Source organism: Somniosus microcephalus, chromosome 21 (assembly GCF_052327205.1).
Source record: "Somniosus microcephalus isolate GS21.2 chromosome 21, FLI_Smic_1.0, whole genome shotgun sequence".
NCBI lineage: Eukaryota > Metazoa > Chordata > Chondrichthyes > Squaliformes > Somniosidae > Somniosus > Somniosus microcephalus.
The window spans coordinates 18,057,613-18,076,611 of NC_141007.1; the positions used below are offsets into that span (position 1 = coordinate 18,057,613).

The 18,999-nt window shown below is 51.8% G+C and overlaps 1 protein-coding gene across 3 annotated transcripts in view; it reads left to right on the forward strand.

Moving 5' to 3' along the window:
* The first annotated feature begins 16,349 nt into the window (after window positions 1–16,349).
* The window catches only part of LOC147102631 (tripartite motif-containing protein 16-like), a 46,485-nt gene continuing 43,835 nt past the window's right edge, over window positions 16,350–18,999 (forward strand). Inside the window, exon 1 of one of the 3 annotated variants that reach the window (XM_085963308.1) lies at window positions 16,350–17,046. In XM_085963308.1, the coding sequence (XP_085819434.1) occupies window positions 16,453–17,046 (594 nt within the window). In that variant the 5' untranslated portion in view covers window positions 16,350–16,452. The remainder of the gene's footprint in view (window positions 17,047–18,999) is intronic. The other 2 variants (XM_085963307.1, XM_085963306.1) reach the window with 2 other exon arrangements.

The window sequence follows — 18,999 nt, forward strand, 5'->3', positions numbered from 1 at the left end:
ATATCTTTATATATATATATATCTTTATATATATATATATTTATATATATATCTTTTATATATATATCTTTATATATATATATATTTATATATATATATATTTATATATATATATTTTATATATATATATTTATATATATATATCTTTATATATATATATCTTTATATATATATATCTTTATATATATACTATATATATATATATCTTATATATATATCTTATATATATATCTTTATATATATATCTTTATATTTATATATATCTTTATATATATATATATCTTTATATATATATATCTTTATATATATATATTTTTATATATATATCTTTATTTATATATATCTTTATATATATATATCTTTATATATATATTTATATATATATCTTTTATATATGTGTGTGTGATGTGTGTGTGTGTGTGATTATATTGTTTATTATATATAGTTATATATATGTTATTTTGTAGTTATGTGTGTGTGTGTATATATATGTTATGTGTAGTGTTTATTTTTATAGATATATTTATATATATATATGTGTTTATATGTGTTTGTGTATATATTGTGTGTAGAGTGTGTTTAGTGTGTATATATATTTATATATAGATTGTGTGTGTGTGAGGGTGTGTGTGTGAGGGTGGTGTGTGTGTGTGTGTGTGTGTTGTGTGTGATAGTGTGTGAGGGTGTGTTTGTGTGTGAGTGTGTGTGTGTGTGTGTGTGGTGTGTGTGGGGGTGTGTGTGAGGGGTGTGTGTGTGTGAGGGTGTGTGTGTGAGGGTGTGTGTGTGTGTGAGGGGTGTGTGTGTGAGGGTGTGTGTGTGTGAGGGTGTGTGTGTGAGGGTGTGTGTGTGGTGAGGGTGTGTGTGTGTGAGGGTGTGTGTGTGTGTGAGGGTGTGTGTGTGTGAGGGTGTGTGTGTGTGAGGGTGTGTGTGTGAGGGTGTGTGTGTGTGAGGTGTTGTGTGTGTGTGAGGGTGTGTGGTGGGTGTGTGTGTGTGAGGGGTGTGTGTGTGAGGGTGGTGTGTGTGAGGTGTGTGTGTGGTGAGGGGTGTGTGTGTGTGAGGGTGTGTGTGTGTGAGGGGTGTGTGTGTGAGGGGTGGTGTGTGTGTGAGGGTGTGTGTGTGTGAGGGTGTGTGTGGGTGAGTGTGTGGGTGTGTGTGGTGTGGGGTGTGTGTGGTGGGTGAGTGTGTGAGGGTGTGTGTGTGTGAGGGTGTGTGTGTGTGAGGGGTGTGTGTGTGTGAGGGGTGTGTGTGTGAGGGTGAGTGTGTGTGTGAGGGTGTGTGTGAGGGTGTGGTGTGTGAGGGTGTGTGTGTGTGAGGGGTGTGTGTGTGAGGGGTGAGTGTGTGTGTGAGGGTGTGTGGGGTGTGTGTGTGTGAGGTGTGTGTGTGGGGGTGTGTGTGTGAGGGGTGTGTGTGTGAGGGGTGAGTGTGTGTGTGAGGGGGTGTGTGTGTGAGGGTGTGTGTGTGTGAGGGTGTGTGTGTGTGAGGGTGTGTGTGTGTGAGGGTGTGTGTGTGTGTGAGGGTGGTGTGTGTGAGGGGGTGTGTGTGTGGGGTGTGTGTGTGTGAGGGTGTGTGTGTGTGTGAGGGTGGTGTGTGTGTGAGGGTGTGTGTGTGAGGGTGAGTGTGTGAGGGTGTGTGTGTGTGAGGGTGTGTGTGTGAGGGTGAGTGTGTGTGGGGTGTGTGTGTGTGAGGGTGTGTGTGTGTGAGGGTGTGTGTGTGTGTGGGGGTGTGTGTGAGGGGTGAGTGTGTGTGTGGGGTGTGTGTGTGTGGGGTGTGTGTGTGGGGTGGTGTGTGGGGGTGTGTGTGTGTGAGGGGTGTGTGTGTGAGGGTGTGTGTGTGTGAGGGTGTGTGTGTGTGAGGGTGTGTGTGTGTGTGAGGGTGTGTGTGTGTGAGGGGGTGTGTGTGGGGGTGGTGTGTGTGTGGGGTGTGTGGGGGTGTGTGTGTGAGGGTGTGTGTGTGTGGGGGTGTGTGTGTGAGGGTGTGTGTGTGAGGGGTGGTGTGTGTGTGAGGGGGTGTGTGTGTGGGGGTGTGTGTGTGAGGGTGTGTGTGTGTGGGTGTGTGTGTGTGAGGGTGTGTGTGTGTGGGGTGGTGTGTGTGTGAGGGTGTGTGTGTGGGGTGTGTGTGTGTGGGGGTGTGTGTGTGAGGGTGTGTGTGTGTGAGGGTGTGTGTGTGTGAGGGTGTGTGTGTGTGAGGGTGTGTGTGTGAGGGTGTGTGTGGGTGTGTGTGGGGTGTGTGTGTGTGAGGGTGGGTGTGTGTGTGAGGGTGTGTGTGTGAGGGTGTGTGTGTGAGGGTGTGTGTGTGAGGGTGTGTGTGTGAGGGTGTGTGTGTGAGGGTGTGTGTGTGTGAGGGTGTGTGTGTGTGAGGGTGTGTGTGTGTGAGGGTGTGTGTGGGGTGTGTGTGTGTGAGGGTGTGTGTGTGTGAGGGTGTGTGTGTGTGAGGGTGTGTGTGTGTGAGGGTGTGTGTGTGTGTGGGGTGTGTGTGTGTGAGGGTGTGTGTGTGTGAGGGTGTGTGTGTGTGTGAGGGTGTGTGTGTGTGAGGGTGTGTGTGTGAGGGTGTGTGTGTGAGGGTGTGTGTGTGAGGGTGTGTGTGTGTGAGGGTGTGTGTGTGTGTGAGGGTGTGTGTGTGTGAGGGTGTGTGTGTGTGAGGGTGTGTGTGTGTGTGAGGGGTGTGTGTGTGGGGTGTGGTGTGTGGGGTGTGTGTGTGTGTGAGGGTGTGTGTGTGTGAGGGTGTGTGTGTGTGAGGGTGTGTGTGTGTGTGAGGGTGTGTGTGTGTGAGGGTGTGTGTGTGAGGGTGTGTGTGTGTGTGGGGTGTGTGTGTGTGAGGGGTGTGTGTGTGTGAGGGTGTGTGTGTGTGTGAGGGTGTGTGTGTGAGGGTGTGTGTGTGTGAGGGTGTGTGTGTGTGTGAGGGTGTGTGTGTGAGGGTGGTGTGTGTGAGGGTGTGTGTGTGTGAGGGGGTGTGTGTGTGTGGGGTGTGGTGTGTGTGAGGGTGTGTGTGAGGGTGTGTGTGTGAGGGGGTGTGTGTGTGAGGGTGTGTGTGTGTGTGAGGGTGTGTGTGTGTGTGGGTGTGTGTGTGTGAGGGGGTGTGTGTGTGGGGTGTGTGTGTGTGAGGGTGTGTGTGTGTGAGGGTGTGTGTGTGAGGGTGTGTGTGTGTGAGGGTGTGTGTGTGTGAGGGTGTGTGTGTGGTGAGGGTGTGTGTGTGTGAGGGTGGTGTGTGTGTGGGGTGTGTGTGTGTGTGGGGGTGTGTGTGTGGGGTGTGTGTGTGTGAGGGTGTGTGTGTGTGGGGTGGTGTGTGTGTGAGGGTGTGTGTGTGTGTGAGGGTGTGTGTGTGAGGGTGAGTGTGTGTGAGGGTGTGTGTGTGTGTGAGGGTGTGTGTGTGTGAGGGTGTGTGTGTGTGTGAGGGTGTGTGTGTGTGTGAGGGTGTGTGTGTGTGAGGGTGTGTGTGTGTGAGGGTGAGTGTGTGTGTGAGGGTGTGTGTGTGTGTGAGGGGTGTGTGTGTGAGGGGGTGTGTGTGTGAGGGTGTGTGTGTGTGAGGGTGAGTGTGTGTGTGAGGGTGTGTGTGTGTGTGAGGGTGTGTGTGTGAGGTGGTGTGTGTGTGTGAGGGTGTGTGTGTGTGTGAGGGGGTGTGTGTGTGTGAGGGGGTGTGTGTGTGTGAGGGTGTGTGTGTGTGAGGGGGTGTGTGTGTGTGAGGGTGTGTGTGTGTGAGGGTGTGTGTGTGAGGGGGTGTGTGTGTGAGGGTGTGTGTGTGTGTGAGGGTGAGGGAGTGTGAGGGTGTGTGTGTGTGAGTGTGTGTGTGAGTGTGAGGGTGTGTGAGGGTGAGGGAGTGTGTGTGTGTGTTTACACTTTTCCAGTCACACAGCCGTGGAACCTGCACCGTTTGAAGATCGACCGAGAGTTGCAACAACAGGAAATCTATTTATTTACAATTCATGAATTTACATATTTACAAGTCATGTTGGAAAATTGATCAGTTTGATGCAAAGACGAGGAGGTGGAGGACGATCGGGGCCTGTGTGTTTAGGCTTCATTCTGACGGCGACAGCAGCAGTTCCGCAGGCAGCTGTTCCACCAGGTGAGCCTGCGGGCGGATCGGACACATTCTGACTGCTGGAGAAGTAAAGTTGAAAAGGCCGCTGCCTGTGCTCGGAGCTGCTCCTGGGGCTGTGGAGGAAGGACTGGCAATCCCTGGCGTAGGAAGTGATCCTGTTGGGGAAATCTTCAACCAACTGTTGTGAAAGGTCCCTTAGGAGATCCATGTAGATCCCGTTAGGCTCCCCTAGATAGTTCTTGATTAATGAGGAAGCCTCGACCAATCCAATGAGGGGGACAACCAGTTGCAGTGTTGAACTGCAAGACCTGGTCACCTCCTCACTCTTTCCGTCCAGGTGCAGCAACAAACGCACAAGGTTGGAATGGATCAGTCGGGTGAAGTTGGATCTGGAACCTCCGATTCCACATTTGGTCAACTTCCCCAACATGCTGATCGCTTCAGCCCGCACGAGATCACACTCGGCGTCAAAGAGTGGTTGAATGCTCGTGAGGATTTGCTTTACAAAGGGTTGGATGCCGCTCCCTCTCAATTTATTAATGTTCTTGGAGAGACATGACAGCACCTCAAATGTTAGCACTTCCTCTTGGTTCTCCTGGAGCAGACTCAGCATTGTGCCTATCACTTGATGAGACCAGTGATGGGCTCCAATTGTAATGCTGCCCAGGCCCCTGACACACAGCAACTGGGCAACTGGACAAGCATCACGCAAACACCTTAGCAATGTGTTGACCAGAGTGTCTGTGAGCTGCAGCTGTGAAACCAGTGGAGATTTTAATAGCTCTCCAAAGAAGGAAGCCACGGTCACTGCCTGACACTCTACACTGTCCCATCAAACACTCCCAGGGCAGGTACAGCACGGGTTAGATACAGAGTAAAGCTCCCTCTACACTGCCCCATCAAACACTCCCAGGGCAGGTACAGCATGGGTTAGATACAGAGTAAAGCTCACTCTACACTGTCTCATCAAACACTCCCAGGGCAGGTACAACGTGGGTTAGATACAGAGTAAAGCTCCCTCTACACTGTCCCATCAAACACTCTCAGGGCAGGTACAGCATGGGTTAAATACAGAGTAAAGCTCCCTCTACACTGTCCCATCAACACTCCCGGGGCAGGTACAGCACGGGTTAGATACAGAGGAAGAAAATGCTGAAAATGCCGTTCTGTTATCAGAAGCTTTGTCTTGCTGTCTGATGAGGTTTAATATAATGAGATTATGAGACATATTGGCCTAGAAATTCAGTGGTTTGCGCCAGCCGCTAGCGCCTTAGGAGGAGGAGATGTGGGGTGCTAAGTGGCTAGCGCCTGGGCGCAGCGCGATCTGCACCTCTCGCGAACTTCAGTTAAGATTTAGCGGCGGCACAAAGCCTTTGCGTGCACTCAGCTGCGCGTGCATATCCTGACGTCATTTCATGGTGCAACGCCCTTTGTGCGCCCCAAACCGGAAATTCAGTGGCGCCGGCCTATTGCGCACCTGGCGCCCCTAGCGACTGGTGGAGGGGAACGGTTCCCAGTCGCTGCGGGGCGCGGGGGGCGCTAATTAAAGGGCACTCCTCCTGCAGTATAAATGGCAGCCATTTTGCACCACTCCTTCTTTGTGAGAGACGGATCTTTGGAGAGAGACAAAGGTAGAGAGGTTTCTGGTTTGGCTCAACACTCGCACAGGTACTTGTGGCTTCAGGCCACAGCTTTGCACTTGTCTTTAACTTCAGAGCCATAGCATTGATTGGAAACATATAATGGGGGCTGCAATGGGTGGAAACGTTAGGCTTCTCCATTGCATTCAAAGGGCTCAGAGACGCCGTGAGAGAGTGCCAGTCATGGCCAGGCGGAGAAGGGGCAACAGGCGTCGGCAAAGGAGGCCTTACCCACCCAGGGTATACCGCCAGCAGTTCTCATATCTGAACATGTCTGAGGAGCAGTGTGTTCGGAGGCTGCAATTCAGAAGGGCGGTGGTCACTGAGATCTGCCACCTGCTTTGCGGAGATCTGCAGCCACAGCTGAGGAGCAGGACGTCTCTGTCAGTGGCAGCGAAGGTGATGGTGTCTCTCAATTTCTATGCCACTGGCTCCTTCCAATCCACTACTGGGGACATTTCCAACATCTCCCAGTTTGCGGTACATTGCTGCATCCGCCAGGTGACCAATGCCCTTTTCAGAAGGAGACGTCAGTTCATCTCCTTCTCCATGACCGTTGACAAGCAGCAACAGCATGCAATGGGCTTTGCAGCATTAGCGGGCTTCCCCATGGTGCAGGGCGCCATTGACTGCATGCATGTGGCTTTGTGGGCACCTCTAGAGAATGCCAAGGATTACCGCAACTGGAAGGGCTACCATTCGCTCAACGTGCAGTTGGTGTGTGACCACAGGCGGCTCATCCTAGCTGTCAATGCCCGCTTTCCAGGCAGCAGCCACGATGCCTTCATCCTGCGCCAGACTTCTGTGGCAGACATGTTCGAGGCCCAGCCTCACCCACGAGGATGGCTTCTCGGGGACAAAGGCTATCCTTTGTGCACCTGGCTGATGACCCCGCTCCGTGCGCCCAGCACCCCTGCTGAAGAGGGATACAATGAGAGCCATCAAGCAACCAGGAACCTCATTGAGCAAACAATCGGCGTCCTGAAGCAATGGTTCCGCTGTCTGGATCGTTCCGGAGGAGCCCTACAGTACTTGCCTGAGCGAGTCTCCCATTTCGTTGTCGTGTGCTGCATGCTGCACAACCTGGCTATCCGCAGGACTCAGCCACTGCCACCAGACATTGGAGGACCACCAGAGGAGGAGGAGGAGGAGGAGGAGGAGGAGGACCAGCACAGGAGGGAGGCAGAAAGTGCAAGGGCCGCCCATCGGTGGCTTATTGAACGTCGGTTCTAGGCCCCCTCTCCGGGAATGGCTTGTGCCAATGGCAGAAGATGAATGTAGCCGCTCCACAAGCCCTCAGCCGAGCAGGGCAACCAGGACTTCCAAAAGAAAGCATGGACAGTGCGATTTAAGAACATTTATTACTTTGATACCTCTGTGCCCTTCCCACATAACAAACTAATGGAGAGAAACCCCCCCCCAAAAACACAAATAGACCAGTCTCGGCCTTTACAAGTAAAACAAATAGACCAGTATCGGCCTTTACAAGTAAAACAAATACACCAGTATCGGCCTTTACAAGTAAAACAAAACATTTGGCCACACCTTCTACTTTTTCCCCTGCGAGGGTGATGCGTTTTGCATCCGTGACTGGCCCCTACCCGCCCTGCAGCTCCTCCTCAATGGGACCCCAGTGGCTGCAGCAAGGCTGGGGGAAGGCTGCTGAGGGCCAGATGGCGAGATGGCAGATGCCCTTGGGGGTCGGCCTGGACCAGCTCTGGGCCTGGAGGGGCCGGCTGCTGACTGCTCCAACTCTGCTTGGGCGGCAGCAGTCTGTCCAGCGGCTGGTGGCAGCTGCAATGGAGGAGTGACAGTTTTGGCTGCAGGAATGCTGCCAACCTGACAGATCACAGGTACTCCTTGGTCGGCTGATACATTGGCACTCGCACGGGCCAGCACTGCAGCATGCGCAGCAATCTGCTGAAGCACAGACTGCTGGGCTGCTGCGGCGCGGCGAGTGCCCTGGCGATGCCTGGCCGATCCAGCGAGGGTGGCAGCAGTTAGTGCCCGTGTGGCCCTGGTCTGTGTCTGCATGACACCAGCCAGTGAATGCACGGTACGACTGAGCACTTGGCTAGAAGCCGCCTGTGATGCAGCGAAGTCCTGCTGACTCCTAGCCTGTGCTGCCGCGAAGTCCTGCAGACTCCTGGCCTGTGCTGCACTGAATTGTTGCAGACTCCTGGCCTGTGCTGCCCCGAATTCCTGCACACTCCTTGACAGTGACTCTATGGAGTCAGGCATCCTTGCCACTGCAGCCATGAGCTCAGTGTGCCTGCGCTCAGCCTGGGCGCCCATTTCCGCTAGGATCCGCACCTCCTCTGCGCTCACCGTAGCAGGACTGGAGGCCGCACTCACCCTCCGGGGAGAAGGCCGCCGAGCTTCCCCACCCCTCCCGCGTTGCTGCAGCCCGCTGGTCCCCGGAGCTTCACTATCCTCCGAACCTTCCCCCCTGCTCCCCTCCAGGGAAGACGTGTCACCATCATGGCCATGGGCTGCCTCGGCTGAGGGTGTCCCTGATGGTCTGGCTTCCTCTTCCTCCTCCTCTATGTCTGACTCGGACACAGTGCCAGCTTGAGGGGCCGCCTCCTCACCTGGCGAGTCACCATCTGAAAGCAGGGAGGCACAAGAGTTGCTTTAGAGTGAGGACAGGGCGGCAGCGAGGGAGGCATGAGTGCTGCTATGCACTGCATTGGTCCGACAGTGGCAAAGGATGCTGTTCTGAGGCGCAAGTGGAAAGAGAGAGGTCAAAAAGGTGATGCCCTTACCATTGGGGCCCACAACAGGGTCGGCATCTCCACTGGCGACGGGGCCAATCAGCCGGCCTGACATAATGCGCTCCACACGCTGCTCCAGGTCGCAGAGCTGTTTGAGGTCAGGATGGCCTCCCCTGGTCTGACGCTGCTGCCTTCGGTTGTGCGCCAGCTTGCCCTGCAAGAGAAAGGACGGCCTCTAAGTACAGTGTGAAGCCCTGATCTTGTCTGCACTGCCTCCCATGGTGGAATAGCCCTGACAGTGTGAAGCCCTGATCTTGTCTGCACTGCTTCCCATGGTGGAATAGCCCTGACAGTGTGAAGCCCTGATCTTGTCTGCACTGCTTCCCATGGTGGACTAGCCCTGACAGTGTGAAGCCTTGATTTTGTCTGCACTGCCTCCCATGGTGGACTAGCCCTGACAGTGTGAAGCCCTGATCTTGTCTGCACTGCCTCCCATGGTGGAATAGCCCTGACAGTGTGTAAAGTCCTGAATGTGCAAGTGATTTTCATGACAGTCCCATAGCTGCTGGATGAGGGCTGGGCATTATGGCTTTCAGGTCCTTTTGCCCATAAACTGAGGTGCACATGCAGGGATGAGGAGGACACTGGAAAGGGTACTCACCCTGACAACCCGAGTGAGGTCGTTGAACTTTTTTCGGCATTGTACAGGAGTCCTGGCAACCACGCTGTTGGAGGTCACCCTGTTTGACACCTCCCTCCAGGCTTTCCGATAGGCGCTGGGCAGCGGCCTCCTGCCACCTTCAGGGAACAGAACATGGCGCCTGCGCTCCACTGCGCCAACCAGCACCCTCAGGTCACCCTCGCTGAAGCTCTGCGCTCTCTCCCTGGCCTTCTCCATTGTCCTGGGCGTTGAACAGATCAAGCAGCAGTGGTCAGGCCTTGCTTCAGGGCTGCAGTGTGCAGGGTGTGGCAGCCAAACAAATCCACCCTCCCCCTTTAAGAGCTGACCGGCGCCAGAGTGTCTGCCTTCAATCAGCAACTCGCCGCACCTGCGCTGCGCCCGCCCTCGGGGGTATCGCCCCGGACCGCCGGCTTAGCGCCTAATGATAGTCGTGCATCGCCTGTTTTGGCGCAGCAGCAACCTCTTGGGGCGATGCAACTGAATATCGGCGAAGGTGGCGCTAAGTTGCGCCGGGCGCAAACTTTAGCGGCCGCCCGGCTGTAGCGCCCCAAACGTGGCTATACTGAATTTCTAGGCCATTCTGTTTCTCGTTCAGAATTCCAGTACTTGTGGTTTTCTTTCACTCTTTCGATCGAGAGTAAAACTCCAATAGATGAGATCAACAGCCAGATTGAGTACCAGACCCCAGAGTGCGCCACTGTGAGATTTTTCATTGCCCACTCAGAGCGAGACTGCCAGTTTAATCACAGTTCAGCGTCCATTGGAAACCGTGCTGATTTCACTGAGAAACTTCACAACAGCAGAGAGTGGGGAGCCTTTCAACACAACAGTCGGTCTTGGATTGGAGCACAGGGCCTGGAGGTGAAGGGACATCGTGCTATCCCACTCAGTGTTTCTATCAAAGGTGCGCCTATGTGGACAGGGCTTGGTTTGGTTGTGAAGCCGTCCACAGTGGAATATCCTGCCGCCGCCCATTCTCGTGGGTCGAAAATTATGAAAGAGGGAATGAACCAATTTCTAAAACACCTTTCATGTCCCCAGGACGTCCCAAGGCACTTTACAACCAATGAATTACTTTTGAAATGTAGTCACTGTTGTAATGTGGGAAACGCAGCAGCCAATTTCTGCACAGCAAGCTCCTACAAACAGCAATGTAATACATGATGGGATAATCTGCCTTAGTGATGTTGGTTGAGGGATAAATATTGACCAGGACACAAGCGATAACTCTCCTGCTCTTCTTCGAAATAGTGCCACGGGATCTTTTACGTCCACCTGAGAGAGCAGACGGGGGCCCCGGTTTAAAATTCCATCCGAAAGACAGCACCCCCGACAGTGCAGCACTCCCTCAGCACTGGGAGTGTCAGGCTGGATTACGTGCTCAAATCTCTGGAATGGGACTTGAACCCACAACCTTCCACCTATGAGGCAAGAGTGCTGCCAATGAGCCACAGCTGACATAGCAGAGAAAGCTCCTTGATGGGTCGGTTGGTTTATCCTCTCAAGTCCTTGGTACGATTCCTGGCCTGTGTTGAGCTAGCTGAGTGTGGCTGGGGTCGGTTGCCACAGATGTGTTGGGGAACCCCCTGTGTTAAGGAGGGAACACCAGTCAGGCTTCCTGCTCCTGATCACTATCCAGTGACTCTGACTGGAAGAGTTCATGGGCTCGATTTTCCAAGCCCCGTGGAGGCGGGTTTGGAGGCGGGAGTGGTGGGAAAATTGCAGAATCGGGGGGCAGGAACCCATCCCGCCCCCAACCCGCCTCCGTGCCAATGTCCCAGGAGGCGGGTATCCGACCTGTGCTGGGAGCCGCCTCCCCGAGGCGGGAAGGGGATTAGTGCCAATTAACTGCCTGTTAACAGGTAGTTAACAGGCAGTTTTTTGCCTAATCCCTATTTTTAGCCCTGAAGTGTGGGCTGTCCGACGGCTCCGAACCACGCCAAGTTAGCGAGGCGGACCGTCGGTCTGCAGGGGTTGGAGGGGTCGAGATGTCTGTTGTGCAGGTGAGTGATGGGTGCATGTGTGCAGAGGTAAGTGTGTGAGGTAAGTGTAAAGTGTTTTAATAAGTTTTAGTTACCTTTACTTTCTCCTGCAGGCTTCCTTCCTTCAGTTCTCGGGAGTCCCTCAGCTCACCGGCACAGAAAGCAGAATGGCCGCTGAACTGTCAAAAGCTGCAGCCTCTGCTTTCTGGTCTGGAGAGATCTCTAACTGAGTCTGAGTAGAAGGACTCAAGTTAGAAGACAGATTGTCAGTGTTTGACAGCTTCACAGAGTTTGCATGTTTGGTCCCTCAAAGCCTCCTTGAAAAAGTGTAACATCCCCACCGACACCTGGGAATCCCTGGCCCAAGACTGCACAAAGTGGAGGAGAAGCATCCGGGAAGGCGCCGAACACCTCGAGTCTCTTTGCCGGGAGCAAGCAGAAGCCAAGCGCAGGCAGCGCAAGGAGCGCACGTCAACCCAATCACCCCACCCACCCGCCCCTTCAACCACCGTCTGCCCCACCTGTGACAGAGACTGTAGGTCCCACATTGGACTAATCAGCCACCTGCGAGCTCATTTTTAATGTGGAAGCAAGTCATCCTCGGTTCTGAGGGACTGCCTAAGAAGAAGAAGAAAGTCCCTCAAACTCCTGAAATCCGATGTTAATCCCCCTTCCACCCTGCGCCCGTCGAGAACGAGGGTTAAAATATCGGCAGCGTGCCACTCTGCACATGCACCCCGAGCCATTATAATAGGCGTGTTTCGGGCAGCCTGTGAGACCCTCACCCCAGGCAGACAAGGCCCTCCTTAAGATTCAATGGTTGGGGTTTGTTGGCATCATTCGGACCCCGACCACATTTTAACCGGTGGCGGCCACACCTGGGAATTCTGGAGTGGCCACCCCAACCGGAGGATCCTGAGCGCTCCTCCGGGCTCCACAGAATAGTCCTTAGGCCTCCCCTCCTTCCCGCGATGGACTTTGGGCCACCCCTTCCCAGCTTCACTTACGTTGCCGGGGTCCGTTACCTCCTGTCCCCCCGGCAACGGCCTCCTGCCACACTCGCCCGCTCCCGCCCTCCAGCCTCAGGCCATCGACGCCCGATTCGGGACGGGAGTCGGGCCTGGTCTACATAAATGAGGCCCGGGGAGTTACAAAGGGCTCGGGCCTCATGCGGGCCCCTACCCCTCCGGAGCCCACCGGCCCTGCACCATCACCACTCGGCTTGAGTTACTATCAGGGCTTGGTTGTGAAATTTTGTTTGACACAAAATGGACTTTTAAAAAAGGCGAGTGACTTATTCTGGGTGCTGCTGATCCGGAGCCAGAAACTTACAAGTGTTTTTGTAACCGTCACCAAACAATTGAGCTTTGTTTGACCCAGAGAGCTCGGTTTACTTAGCAACATTCAGGCATCGTGGCTGGGATTTTCCATTTCTTCGCTCCCGGCCCTTGATTTTCCATCCATTCCTGGCCTGTAACTTTAAAGGGAGATTCTGCCATCCCAGCCACTGTTACATCATTAATTAAATGATAGGACACATCTGTCCTTATAAAACACGGTGCAATGTTTAAAAGTGCAATTCACAGGATCTGGGCATCACTGGCACGGCCAGAGCTTGTTGTCCATCCCTAGAAAGGGGCGGCACACTACAGAGGGCATTTGAGAGTCGACCACGTGGGTGTGGGACTGGAGTCACGTGTAGGCCAGACCAGGTGAGGACGGCAGGTTTCCTTCCCTGGAGCGCACTGGCGAACCGGTTGGGCTTTTCCGACAATCCGACAGCTTCCCGGTCACGTTTACTGATACCAGCTTTTTTTTATTTCCAGGTTTTTAAAAAGCGAATTTAAATTCTCAAACTGCTGCGGTGAGATTTGGACTGACGTTCTTGGGATTAATAGTCCAGTAACACAACAAAACCAGCAGCAGCTTGCATTTATATAGTGCTGTTAACATATTAAAACGTCCCAAGACGCTTCACAGGAACATAAATCAGACAAAATTTTGAGACCGAGCCAAAGGAGGAGACATTAGGACAGGTGACCAAAACCTTGGTCAAAGAGGTGGGGTTTTGAGGAGGGTCTTAAAGGAGGGTCATCATCCACATGCCTGATACGAGACTCCCAATTCTAACGCTCTACTCGGAGCTCCGGCACGGCAAGAGAGCCCCAGGTGGGCAGAGGAAACGCTTCCAGGACACCCTCAAAGCCTCCTTGAAAAAGTGCAACATCCCCACCGACACCTGGGAATCCCTGGCCCAAGACCGCACAAAGTGGAGGAGAAGCATCCGGGAAGGCGCCAAACACCTCGAGTCTCTTCGCCGGGAGCAAGCGGAAGCCAAGTGCAAGGAGCGCAAGGAGCGCAAGTCAACCCAAGCACCCCACCCACCCGCCCCTTCAACCACCGTCTGCCCCACCTGTGACAGAGACTGTAGGTCCCGCATTGGACTCAGCAGTCACCTGAGAACTCATTATTAGTGTGGAAGCAAGTCATCCTCGGTTCCGAGGGAATGCCTGAGAAAGAGAGAAAGGAAGAAAGAGAGGTGGAGGTGGGATTGAATTCCAGAGCTTAGGGCCCAGACAGTTAGACTGTCGTCAATGCACAGGAAGCCTAGATCGTAGGGCTATAACTGCACGAGTGTTTTGAAATGCATTTCAACCCCCCGGGTGTCTGTAGTTCAAGGAATCGCTTCATCATTGGCACTGCACCTGTAATGCTTGATTCGCACTGCAGGTGGCAGCGTCCACCACAGATTCTGCTTCATACACGACACTGAGGAATGACCACAGCATCCGCTAGTGGGAATTACACAAAGCGATAGCAACGCCCAGAATTTGGGTTTTAAAGCAGTAAGAAATGAATCTTTCAAACCACGACTTCAGTCTCCTGTTATCTTGACCCCAAATCAGCAGCGATTCACCGCAGCAAAAAAAAAGTTGGACGGTTGTTCATCTGAAACTCTGCTGCCCCGTGTCCTAGCTCGCACCAAGTGCCGCTCACCCGTCACCCCTGTGCTCGCTGACCTACATTGGCTCCCAGTCTGGCAACACCCAAAAAGTTAAAAAATTCTCATTCTTGTGTTCAAATCCCTCCATGGCCTCGTCCCTCCCTATCTGTGTAACCTCCTCCAGCCCCCACAACCCACTGAGATCTCTGCGCTTCTCCAACCCTGGCCTCTGGTGCATCCCCGCTTTGCTTCGCCCCACCATTGGCGGCCGTGCCTTCAGCCGTCGAGGTCCTAAGCTCTGGAATTCCCTCCCTAAACACCTCCGCCTTTCCACCTCTCTCTCCTCCTTAAAACCTATATCTTGTTTTAATATCGCTACTATCAGCAAGAACAGATTATCTGGTCATTATCACACTTGCTGTTTGTGGGAGCTTGCTGTGCACAAATTAGCTGCTGCGTTTTACAACAGTTACAACAGTGACTACACTTCGAGAAATTACTTCATTGGCTGTGAAGCGTTTTGGGACGTCCTGAGGTTGTGAAGGGCGCTATATAAATGCAAGCTATTTCTTTCTTTAGTTTTCAATCTGGAGAGTTTCCTGGTCATCTGCAGCCATACGCACCTCCCCTTTAAGAAGTGCTGGCTGCATTCAAGTGGCGTCAGAGACGCCCGATTTCCCGTCCCACCCTAAACTGGGGTGAAGCCAATAAATAGCGCGTGTAGCGAGGGTTGCTCGCCTGTATATCATTATAATGAGGTCCCAGCACGAATTTCAGGTGGTGCCTGGGACCACGAGACCAGGTGCATTTATTGTGTTCAGTGCCCCCTGCCCACTGCACGCCCATGTACGGGCGCGATCGAACTTCAAGACCAGTGTTCTAGTCTATCATGTATAGAAACATGGAAACATAGAAGATAGGAGCAGGAGTAGGCCATTCAGCCCCTCGAGCATTCAATGAGATCATGGCTGATCATCCAAATTCAGTACCCTGTCCCTGCCTTCTCCCCATATCCCTTGATCCCTTTAGCCTTAAGAAATATCTCTAACTCCTTCTTGAATATATTTAATGAATTGGCCTCAACTGCCTTCTGTGGTAGAGAATTCCATAGGTTCACCACTCTCTGGGTGAAGAAATTCCTCCTCATCTCTGTCCTAAATAGCTTACCCCTTATCCTTAGACTGTGACTCCTGGTTCTGGACTCCCTGACCATCGGGAACAACCTTCCTGCATCTAGTCTGTTTAGTCCTGTTAGAATTTTAAGTTTCAATGAGATCCCCTCTCATTCTTCTAAACTCCAGCGAGTATAAGCCCAATCAACCCAATCTGTCCTCATACGTCATTCCTGCCATCTCAGGTATCAGTCTGGTGAATCTTCGCTGCACTCCCTCCATGGCAAGAACATCCTTCCTCAGATAAGGCGACCAAAACTGCACACAATACTCAAGGTGTGGTCTCACCAAGGCCCTGTACAACTGCAGCAAGACATCCTTGTTCCTGTACTCGAACCCTCTCGCAACGAAGGCCAACATACCATTTGGCTTCTTAACCGCCTGCTGCACCTGCATGCTTACCTTCAGCGACTGGTGCACAAGGACACCCAGGTCTCATTGCACTTCCCCTTCTCCCAATCTATTACTGTTCAGATAATAATCTGCCTTCCTGTTTTTGCCACCAAAGTGGATAACCTCGCATTTATCCACATTATACTGCATCTGCCATGCTTCTGCCCAATCACCCAACCTGTCCAAATCATCCTGGAGTTTCTCAGCATCCTCCTCACAGCACACACGCCCACCTAGCTTTGTGTCGTCTGCAAACTTGGAGATATTACATCTAGTTCCCTCGTCTAGATCATTAACATACATGGTATCTGACCATGTATCTTTATCTAGATCTGCATTTGCCTTCTCTTGCCTGGACCCTAAGCTCTGGAATTCCCTGCCTAAACCTCTCCGACTCGCTACCTCTCTTTCCTCCTTTAAGACACTCCTTAAAACCCACCTCTGTGACCAAGCTTTTGGTCACCTGCCCTAAGTTCTCCTTATGTGGCTCGGTGTCACTATTTTTTGTTTGATAACACTCCTGTGCAGCACCTTGGGACGATTTACTGCTTTAAAGGTGCTATATAAATACAATTTGTCGTGACATTTTAATATCTTCCTTCATCAACCGTGCCTCTGGCCATCTGCTGGGAGTCAAAATAATTTTTATTGCTATTTTAAGTATTGTTTAACATTGCACGACATATTTTCGGGTTAAGCAAATGGGCTAGCGGTGAAAATTAAATCTCACCTATGAAATTTTTGTTTCCTCATTTGCCCTCCCACTTAACTAATTTTGGGAAGGAATCTAGGAACCAAGCAATAAAATCTTTCAGTCCTGCTCAGCTTCTGGAAAATAAAACCAGCTCCTGGTTTCAGCTGCAAGGGTCTGAAGCTGACGGCTCGGCATGGCGTCGCCATCTTCAAACTTGCGGGTCTCCGGGGAAAAGCTAATCTGTGCCATCTGTTTGGAGGTGTTCAAGAATCCGGCAACGATTCCCTGCGGGCACAATTTCTGCCTGGAATGCATCGGCAGATTCTGGGACCAGCAGTTCAGTATCGGGGCCTACAGCTGCCCTCAGTGCAGGGAAAGCTTCATCCCAAGGCCCACGCTCCACAGAAACACCATCGTCTGCGAAATAGTGGAAGACTTCCTCAACTCGAGCGCCAAGGTCGGGGGGGCCAGGCCCCTGGCGGGCCCGGGCGATGCCTCGTGCGATTTCTGCACCGACGGCAAGTTGAGAGCAGCCAAGTCGTGCCTGGTCTGCCTGGCTTCTTACTGCGAGGACCACCTGAAGCCTCACCGGGAGAGCGCGGCCTTCCAGGACCACCCCCTGACCGATCCCGTCCAGGATATCAAGGAACGCAAGTGCAAGCTGCACAAGAAGCACCTGGAGCTCTTCTGCAGGACCGACAACACATTCATTTGCTGCGTCTGCACGACCAGCGAGCACCGCAAGCACGAGGCGGTCACGCTGGAGGAGGAGGTGCAGAGTAGAAAGGTAAAAGCTGACAAACTGTTAGACCTGTGCAAAGGTATTGATCAGCATTTTCCACATTCAGTGTAACACACGGATAGCGGGGACACATTCAGTGTGACACACGGATAGCGGGGACACATTCAGTGTGACACACGGATAGCGGGGACACATTCTGTGTGACACACGGATAGCGGGGTCACATTCAGTGCAACACATAGAAACATAGAAACATAGAAGATAGGAGCAGGGGTAGGCCATTCGGCCCCTCGAGCCTGCTCCGCCATTCAATGAGATCATGGCTGATCATCCAAATTCAGTACCCTGTCCCTGCTTTCTCCCCATATCCCTTGATCCCTTTAGCCTTAAGAAATATATCCAACACTTTCTTGAATATATTTAATGAATTGGCCTCAATTGCCTTCTTTGGCAGAGAATTCCACAGGTTCACCACTCTCTGGGTGCAGAAATTCCTCCTCATCTCTGTCCTAAATGGCTTACCCTTAGACTGTGACCCCTGGTTCTGGACTCCCCGACCATCGGGAACATCCTTCCAGCATCTAGTCTGTCTAGTCCTGTTAGAATTTTATAAGTTTCGATGAGATCCCCTCTCATTCTTCTAAACTCCAGCGAGCACAAGCCCAATCGACCCAATCTCTCCTCATACGTCATTCCTGCCATCCCAGGTATCAGCCTGGTGAATCTTCGCTGCACTCCTTCCATGGCAAGAACATCCTTCCTCAGATAAGGCGACCAAAACTGCACACAATACTCAAGGTGTGGCCTCACCAAGGCCCTGTACAACTGCAGCAAGACATCCTTGTTCCTGTACTCGAACCCTCTCGTTACGAAGGCCAACATACCATTTGCCTTCTTAACCGCCTGCTGCACCTGCATGCTTACTTTCAGCGACTGGTGCACAAGGACACCCAGGTCTCGTTGCACTTCCCCTTCTCCCAATCTATTGCCATTTAGACAATAATCTGCCTTCCTGTTTTTGACACCAAAGTGGATAACCTCGCATTTATCCACGTTATATTGCATCTGCTATGCTTCTGCCCAATCACCCAACCTGTCCAAATCATACTGGAGTTTCTCGGCATCCTCCTCACAGCACACACTTCCACCCAGCTTTGTGTCATCTGCAAACTTCGAGATATTACATCTAGTTCCCTCGTCTAGATCATTAATATATATTGTGAATAGCTGGAGTCAAAGGACCGATCCCTGCGGTACCCCACTATTCACTGCCTGCCACTCGGAAAAAGAGCCGTTTATTCCAACTCTTTGCTTTTTGTCTGCCAACCAGTTCTCTATCCAAGCCAATACCTTGCCCCCAATCCCATGTGCCTTAATTTTACACGCTAATCTCTTATGCGGGACCTTATCGAAAGCCTTTTGAAAATCCAAATACACCACATCCACTGGCTCTCCCTTATCTATTTTACCAGTTACATCCTCAAAAAATTCCAGTAGATTAGTCAAGCACGATTTACCTTTTGTAAATCCATGTTGACTTTGTCCGATCCTGTCACTTTTTTCCAAGTGCTCTGCTATTACATCCTTTATAATAATGGACTCTAGCATTTTCCCCAATACCGATGTCAGGCTTACCGGTCTGTAATTCCCCGTTTTATCTCTACCACCCTTTTTGAATAGTGGGGTAACATTAGCTACCCTCCAATCCATGGGTACCATTCCAGAGTCTATCGAATTTTGGAAGATGACCAGAAATGCATCTACTATTTCTAGGGCCACTTCCTTAAGTACCCTAGGATGTAGATTATCAGGCCCTGGGGATTTATCGGCCCTCAATCCCATCAATTTCCCTAACACCATTTCCCTACAAATACTGATTTCTATCAGTTTCTCCCTTTCATTAGACCCTATGTTCCCCGACATCTTTGGGAGGTTATTTGTGTCCTCCTTTGTGAAGACAGAACCAAAGTATGTATTTAATTGGTCAGCCATTTCTTT